At 34.7% G+C, this 9,256-nt stretch overlaps 1 protein-coding gene across 1 annotated transcript in view; it reads right to left on the reverse strand.

Annotated features, from left to right (window-relative positions):
- Positions 1-3,952: 3,952 nt before the first annotated feature.
- LOC119836414 overlaps positions 3,953-9,256 on the reverse strand; it is a 17,606-nt gene continuing 12,302 nt past the window's right edge. Inside the window, exons 13-18 of the mRNA XM_038361727.1 lie at positions 8,624-8,654; positions 8,305-8,372; positions 7,851-7,922; positions 7,002-7,506; positions 6,151-6,608; positions 3,953-5,667 (exon numbers count right to left, since the gene is read on the reverse strand). Of these exons, the coding sequence (XP_038217655.1) occupies positions 4,369-5,667; positions 6,151-6,608; positions 7,002-7,506; positions 7,851-7,922; positions 8,305-8,372; positions 8,624-8,654 (2,433 nt within the window). The 3' untranslated portion in view covers positions 3,953-4,368. The remainder of the gene's footprint in view (positions 5,668-6,150; positions 6,609-7,001; positions 7,507-7,850; positions 7,923-8,304; positions 8,373-8,623; positions 8,655-9,256) is intronic.

Genomic DNA, 9,256 nt, shown 5'->3' on the forward strand with positions numbered 1-9,256 from the left:
TCCGCCTCCCTCCGCCCCCCTCCGCTCAGAGAGACCACCTCTGCACCATCGAACTGTTCCAACATCTTGTAGCGTTGGGAAATGGGAAATCACACGTCGACTGAACCGGGTTCAGATGTGAACGCGACTGACTGACGGAAATTAGTTGTCTTTTTTGTGGATTTCATCAGATTTTCTCCGTCGATTTTCAGTTAATGAAGAGCAGTTTTTAGGTTGGCTACAGACGAGCTTTCGGCAGAAAGTACTTTTGGGACACAAGCGACTTTTAACATCGGACATAAAAATTCGAGAATTCAGGTCAGAATTAATTATGGTTGCTGATATGATAATGAATCAAATTATTTCAACCGACTTCAACAAAAAAGGGCAGGTTACCTCGGAACTTTCGACTGGATGAATTAATTTTGATGAGTCTATTCTTCTTTGAAGGCCAATGCCTCCCGGCTGAGCGTTAAAATTCGGTTTAGTTCTTTTATAATTATTTAGGTACTTAAAATAAATCCCGAGTGAAATTCCAGATTAGTTATGGACAAAAAAATGTCGAATTGTACCTATTGTGATTTTTTTGTAATGAGAGACTTGTGAAATAAAAATATATGAACAAAATCACGAATTGCACTGATTTTTTTAAATTATTTAAATATTTTAGGTATTAGTTATAAATACTGCCATATTAGTTGCTAGAAGTTTTATGCATCTTGTAAAATATTGTATCATATATATGCTAGTCAAGTGGTGCGTTCCTTTTAACGGTATGATGACGAAACTCTATCAAAATTGATCTAATTGTTTCGGACATCAATTATCATCGAAACATGAGCAGGATTTTTAATAAAATACATTATTCGTGAGTTCTTTATTGTTGCCACAATTTGAGTTAAATGCATGATGAATTTACCTTGCCATATTTAAAAATAATTTAAATTTCAGTTTAAGAATAATTTCTATTAATCTAATATTGTTGTATAATCTAGTTAATTTATGAAATTGAATCAAAACTATATTAAAATGTCGAAAGAGTATAAAATAAATAAAACCGTCGCAGGAAATTCAAAGAAATCGGACAAATGCCACATTTCCTATTCTCTTTCAAGATCGACGACTAAACAATAAACACACGCTATACTGCACATCGACCTTTCACAAGTTGTCGAAATTTATTGATAGCGAATCGACACCGCAGGCCTCGAACATAGAATGAAATTAAACTAAGTGTTGAGCGAGCTCAAGTTTTAATACGTCTTTTTCGCAGAGATCAATTTTTGTAATTAGACTGATGATCTCCATCGAATTTTCTAGATCGCGACCCACAGATTGCAAAACTTGTAAACAAATATTTTAAACGTCGATTAAAATGCAGCTTACGCCGTTATATATCGCTGTAATTTCAACCCGTTGAGCGGCTTTTATGAATTCGTGACAGTTTTATAATCTGTGGCTCGTTTGTAGCTTTTACGTAAACGCACGGATCCACTTGTTGTAAATATTTTGTACCTTAACTCGTAAGCGATAAGGATTAATATCGAACACGGTTTTTTGACATTGTTGTTTAATATTTTTACGGGTCGACACCGACTTCGCTTTATATATGTAAGGTCTGCATTCTTTGGATACCACTTTTGTATATTGTTATATATAAGGAAACTATCAGAAACTTATATTTTTATTAATGAAATTTAAACCGACATTCGTAGATAGTATTACGAAGGTATTTCGTAACCGGGAATTAATTTTACAATAAGGTGTACGCAATTTTGTTTGCCGATACGTAATGTTGCAATAGTTGTATCCAAATTGATACGGTTATCGCTTCCACCTAGGCACGAGAGAGGTTTAAAGTTAACCGATACATTGCCTTAAAACTGTTTCACAGGAAGCATTTTGTAAAGATATTTTTCTCTAGGTACTAACCGATCTTATGATAAGTCGCCAGTGCCTAGGTGAAAGGGACGTTTTATATTTAACTAACTCCCGTGTAAATAGGCTCCCCTTTTAATATTTTTCTATAATTATTACGTTCGTAAGTGTATTATATTATATACATTTGAAATTGCGCGCGAAACTATTTTTTGTCTGTGGCATTTACGGTGCAGCGGTGTGGCGGTGAAACTCCAAATAAAATATATCGCATTAAATTAAGCACAAAGAAACACATATCGCTGCAGCGTAAATACTAAATGCATTAGATAGTATTGATTGTAATATTTCTTCCATCAAAGTCCGCCATATTACAGTACATATGTTATTTTTTTTGTCTATATGTATTTCAAATAATGATGGTGCCACACAGTGTAATAAATTGTTACAGTTTGCATGGGCAAATGTCACAATGTGTGATTGTAAGATACAAATCCTTCAGATTTGTTCTGTTCAGCGTAGTTAACGGTCAGTTAAAATAGCGAATAACGTATGGAATTATTTTATCAACAAGTAATGAAAATTCTTATAATTGTTCGTTGGGATATTTAGGACTCATGCAATTGTAATGACATCGACATTGTGTGTGCATCATCTTAATTGTATGAATTGATTTTTTTATTTTCATATAAATATTATTTTTGGGTAAACGTTTATTTTGACTGATTTTTTAAGAGCAAAAATAACGTTCAAACTAATTTCTAAATGGTCTCAGTAGATATTTATTATAATTGTATTGTTTTATACGAATTGTGTAAACAACGAAACTTTTGGCGATTGTATTTATTAATAAGTGAAATATTAGACTGATTTGTTTTACAATGTTGTTTTTAAGTCTGTTGTTTATCGATTTGAAGCATTTAGACATCACATGAACCAACGGTACTGAGAACGTACTGAATCGTAAACTTTTTATACAAATGCCTGAAATCTATAAATAACAAATGTTTAAAGGTGCATTTATTTCCCACCTCAATGAGACTGGATATTTATTCGGAATTATTTTTAATTTTAATTTGTGTAATTTAGGATACGTTCAATTATGTGTATTATAGTGTTCGGCGTAAAATGTACAATTAGGTTCAATAAACTCTATTATTTATCAAGTATTGATGCATTTTATTACTAACCTCCCACATCCAAGCATTTAACACGCTTGTATCAGCTTCAAGCAAATGCATGTAAGCGACTCTTTTAGAAGTGGACATATTATGTACTATTTCATCAAAAGGAACTAAACTCTAGATTTTCGTTAGCGCATTGTTTGTGTTTAAAGAGTTAATATAAACAAGCAAATGGCGGTGGCTTTAATGGAAATGTAGCGAATGAAAATAACAAATCTATATATATAAAAGAAAGTAGTGTTAGTTACACTATTTATAATTCAAGAACGCATTAACTGATTCGGCTGAAAATCTGTGCAGAGGTAACTTAGAGCCAGGAGACGGACATATGAAAAAGTTATTATCCCAGAAATCTTACGGGAACGGGAACATATTAGAAATACCCCGGACCTATCTTTCCTGCGACTGCGGGCAAAGCCGCGGGCGGAAAGCTAGTAAGCTATAAAAATTGATTCACGCGAGTTAAAGGGCGCGGCACAACTAGAAAACAATAATTAAAATGTTCAAGGTTCACGAACAATTTAAGAATACTTCTTTATTTAATATTACGTCAAACGAATGTGTAATGTTAATAGATCTGTACAGTGTAAATTAAAAGACATACTAAGATATTGTTTTTAGGAACCAGTCATAGTTTTAGTGACAAAATAGTTTTTATACAATAAATAAAATACTGTTTCTCGCCCGTTTTGAATAAAAGCGCCACATTATTTATATTTAGACTTTGATGCAGCCGCGAGTCTTACGCAGTGAATATTATACTAAAGAGTGAATGAAATGCACGTTTGAGTTTGATGCACCCAATGTTGATTAAGTATGTAAAATATTTGGGTGACATTTTTTATTAAAAAAAAAACATTTTCCTGTCAGTATTTACGTATGTAAAGGGTTTATAATAAAAAACAAAACATATTTCTAATGTAAATTTATTACACATAGCATTCATCACACATTTTGTCACATTCTATATTTACAAAATTATTCTATCATTTCAGAAAATTGAAAATTATTAAATTAAGTCAGTCAAATGTGCATTTATCATTATCATACATTAAATACTAACCTAACAATTAATTTTACGCATGAATTTTGGTATTTAAATAAATAAAAATGTACAGCATAAACATAAATTTGGAACATAATCATGCTACTTGACCGCTGTGTAGACATTTCAAATGCCTCAAGAAAGATTGGACAAGTCTTGCATTAAATCGACTTCCATCTAGATTTCATTCGAAATGTCTGTAGCGTCTTCACTCATGATTTCTTCGTTAACAGAACAATCTTTATTGTCCAACGCGTTTCCACCAACATCTAAACGGTCATTTTATTCTGATGCGTCAGATTTCTCATTTAACATTTCTTTATCTGGTGAAGTCGATATGTTTTCATCCACATTTTGTACTTTAGCCGTAATATTTGTATTAACCTCGGGAACGTTGTTTATTGAACTGGACGGTTCTTCATTTCCCGTCATCTGTGGTCCTAAAAATAGATTTTGAGGGATATACTGTGGCAACATGTCATTATTTGCCGTTGCCTTAATACTTTTATCCTTAGCACCTAAAATTAGCAATCCAGGCGCAGGATGTAGGCTATCTGGAAGATTTCCTTGCATTTGTTGAATTTGCAATAGATTTCTATTTTGAACGAATTCATCCGAACTGTAGTGATTAGAAACATTCACGGGTGTTAAAAGAAAATTAAGAACCGCTCCCGAGGACTGCGGTTGAATTAACCACGAGGCTGAGTTAGGTCGAAAGTTTGTATTTGTTGCCGGATCGGGAATCAATTGATTTGAAACAACCGGATTCGCTGAGACTGACATGGTAGAAGGAAGCATTGGCAAAGATGGAACAAGAGATGTTGAAGGTTGAATTACAATGCTGGGTAATGAAATGGAAATATTATTAGATGTCATAGCGTCCGATAATGACAACGCAATATTTGGTGTTGGGTCAGGTAATGAAAAAGGTAGCGTATTAGATGCGTTAGGCATTGGAATAGGAATATTATCAAATGGTGTAATGCTAGCTGTTGGAATTGGTATAATATTAGACGATATAGTGCTAGATAATGAAAAGGGAATATTTGATGCGGCAGTGTTAGGCAATGAAAATGGAAGTGTATTAGATGTTCCAATACTAGGCATTGAAATAGGAACATTATCAAATGGCGTAATACTAGGTGTTGAATTATGTGCATAATTAGATGAAATAGGGCAAAATGTTGATAAAGGAATATTCGATGATGCAGTATCAGATAATATAAAAGGAAGTGCATTAGATGCTAGGGTACTAGACAATGATATAGGTATGTTATTAACTGGTGCATTACTAGGTGTTAAATTTGTAATCGTATCAAATGATTCAACAGCAGGTGTTAGATTAGTGTCCGGGCTAGGGCATTTAGGGTTTAAGAGAGTAGTGGCAGAAGATAGGTCGATATGTTCTTCAGGGTTTTGTGAATTAACGTTTGACGTGCTGGATGGTACAGATGAATTGCTTCTATCTCTACGATTTCGGAGTCGGGTAAACGTGTTTGTCTTAAGCGAGTATATGTACAGACGCTGTTTGGCTTCGTACAACTTTTGGAATGTATTCATTTCGTGAATTACGCTGTATACCTGGGAAATAAAAACATCAAAATTAGTGAAAAGATTTGTTCAATTAGGTTAAGTGAAATAATGTTTTTGTATAACATTTATACGTTTTGTGCTTGTGAGGGAGAATTAGATAACTCTCTGATACAAGATCCTCCTCCAGTTTAAAACACAAATTATCACTTTTTAATTATTCTTAATATAACAGATTCGTGAATGAACATCATTCCTAGCCAGAAATCTACTGTGTTGATTTTGAAAAACCTGTACGTTTGTATGTAACGGACTTTTCTACTAAACGGACAGATTTAATTCAAACTCTGTACACTTATCAAGGATCGGTGATTCAGTACGATAATTTCATGAGTTTATTATCCTGATTAGGGTCGAGAGGATTAAATAATTTACGTATACTTTAAGAGCAAATGAGACAATTTAGTAGACTCTATAATTAGAGCGTGCTTTATAGTTTCTTTATTACTACATTCATTCCTCTTTCACACTTACCGTGACCCCATCCAGCCCGTGCGCTCTCAAAATCCAATCCGAACATACAGTTCTGACCTTCACCTTCCTCGAACACGCCGCTGAAACACTTCCACTTGTTTCGCCGTTATCGTCATCGCTTGCCGTCAGATCGATCACTTGTTCATCTTTATCATCATCACCATTTCCATCTTTACCATTATCTTTATCTTTTCTCGTCTTATCGTCGTTGTCTTCATATTTATATATAAAAGATAATTTGGTGAATCTTTCGAAATTGGGACCGCTTATGCTAGTCCGATAGGTGGTCGTCGCGCAAGGGAGCCGTAAGGTGGTCAATATGATGTACTGCGAGTCTAACAGCCACAACGGCTTGGAGCCGTCGAGGCGGAACAAGGGCGCGGCCCGGTCGGGCGCGGCGCGCAGGTACGCGTGCGCCGGTACGGACGCGTCCGGCGGGGGAATGAAACAGGAGGACTCTAAAGAAAAAAATATGAGAAATTCGTAAGACGTTTCGACGAAAAAGCGATCTTATTTCTGCTGAAATGCATCGTATGGTTGTATTTTTTACGTTTCACATCAGATGTGCAATTCATAATTTAAAATTTGACAAGGTCAAAGTTTCGTCTCTGTTACGCAAAATATTTTTGAATTTTTTATAGTTTCTAAATATTTAATAAATACAGTCGCCAATCCTTTCCTTTTCCCTTACCCCTGAAAAGCGGGCAGAGCATCCGTAGAGGCACTACCTCTGCAGATGTCCATGGGCGTTGGTGATCGCTTACCATCAGAGGACCCACTCACTTACCAGCTGACTTACCCACTATGAAATAAAAAAAACATATATTTAATATAAATGCGTTACGACTTACTACAACCGGAGACATCTACTGCGAGCGTCGGGTTTCGTTCATTAGCTTTGCCTTTTTCCTCTTCAGCTGTATCGTTAACTTCACTTTTTATTTCTTTTTTGACCGCCACTAGAACTTTCGATTCATCTGTTCTATCATCGTTATCTTGTTTGTTTTCATTTCCTTGGTTTGTTTTATCACAAGCGAATTTATCATCACCTGTCTCAGGTGGAATTTCATCATCCGACTCTAACACGATCACCGTTTGTTCCGATTTCTTTGCAACATCTACGTCTGTTTCATTGTTTTTCGCGCCATTTTTCAAAACTTCACAATTATTCAAAACTTCACTAGTGTTTTTCTTAAAATTGGGCAGTTCGAAAAACCGAAGGACCTTGCTCTTCTGTCTCTCCCACTCTTTGAAATCGTCCGCGAAAGGCGTGTCTATTTCGTCGCATAGATCTGTGGCGCCCTGCCTTTTCCGATACGCCGCTTTCTTCGAATTATGGTTTTTCTTTAAGAATTTCTGTGAATCGTAAATTTCATAGTAATTATTGTGTGTTGTGTGTCTTTCGCAGCGAGTAGGATATAAACGGACAGTGAAATAAAAGGAATACAGAAATACATTATTTATTATATTTGCTTATAGACGCCCGCACAACGGGCAAGGCAAGGCAAAATTTCCTATATAAACTAGCTAAATAGCTTTATATAACGACACATATAAGCTTGATCTATAAATAAACATTTTTCAACCTTTTTTTACTTTTGAACGCATGAATAAAACACATTTATATATAACGAAATCAACTAATTTTGACACTTTAATTCAACGACTTTCAAGACAGACATAACAACTGAAATACAAACCTTGGCAGAAAACGCCAGCAACGGCAACACGTCGCTGTAAAGTTCTTGAATGCAATTTTTATACATTAATGTCTGTAACAAATACATACATACATGTTACCATCATGTGACATCACATTACAAGCCGCTTTTCCCGGTTTCGCCCGGGCTGACCCGGAAAATATGCCTTATCACACTAATATTTTATGACTGTGAAAGTTTGTTCGTTTGGATGTTTGTCCATCAATCACGCTGAAACTACTGAACGGATTTTTATGAAATTTGGTATGAGCTGACTTGGGTTTTTATCCCGATTAAATGCTCTCTTGGGATAAACAGGAATCTTGTTATCCAGGCGGAACCGGGACGAGCGCCTAGCTGATAATATAGCAAGAATGGCTGTATTGTTTTTGATTAAGTTTTACTTGTTGTTAAGTTGCAAATATCATCGAGTTATAACGATGAACATACTTACGTCGATTGAATTCGATTTTTTAGTTCTATATCGGCAGCGAGTAGCCGTTCCCGGGTCCCGTGTCGCGCCTGTGGAGCAAAATGGAAACCTTATTAAAAAAGAATAATTTAATAAATACTCAAAAATATATGGAAATTAAAAAAATATATACACAATAACTTATTTGAATATACATTGACTACAAAAAATATTATAATTGCATAAAAAAAACTATCGATACATACGAATAGTAGTAAATATAGTAGTGTATATCCCCCCCCCTCTCTTCGATTTACGTTTCAGTACAATTAGTTTTATAATACCGGTTTTTTAAACCTACCTGCATATGTAGTCTGAGGCTTGATGAATGGCTGAAAATAATTAAAATTGTCATTGAAATTTATTTTTCAAATTAAAATGCTTAAATAATTATTTTAACAAAAAAATAAAAACCAACAGAACTAATCCAAATACACACGGGAGGCATCACCTTTCAATAAAGAAAAGAATCATCATAATCGGTTCACCGAGACAACGGTACTGACGTAACAAATCCGAACATTTAGTCGATTTGATAACCTCTTTTTTTAATCTACTATATAAAAATAAGTCGGTTTTCCTTCCTGACGCTATAACTCGAGAACGCAAGAACCGACTTCCACGGTTTTGGAAAGGTCTCGGGCTCCGTGAGGTTTATAGCAAAGAAAATTCAGGAAAAATTTCAACAGAAAAGCGGGAAAATCATTTTTCACATACAGCCATCTGGTGGCGAAACGGAGTTCGCCGGGTTTGCTAGTTCGTTATAAAATAGAAAATAAGCTAATATAAAGACGAGTTTCTTTTGAGTTGATTGTTTTTTTTTGCAACAATTTCATTGAGGTGCCTCCAATTGGTTATTATAATACCTAGTCTTGCCATAAATATTGTAATAAAGAAAAAAGAAAATTGTTAACTGCAAATAACATTTATTACT

Source organism: Zerene cesonia, chromosome 24 (genome assembly GCF_012273895.1).
Source record: "Zerene cesonia ecotype Mississippi chromosome 24, Zerene_cesonia_1.1, whole genome shotgun sequence".
Taxonomy (NCBI): Eukaryota; Metazoa; Arthropoda; class Insecta; order Lepidoptera; family Pieridae; genus Zerene; species Zerene cesonia.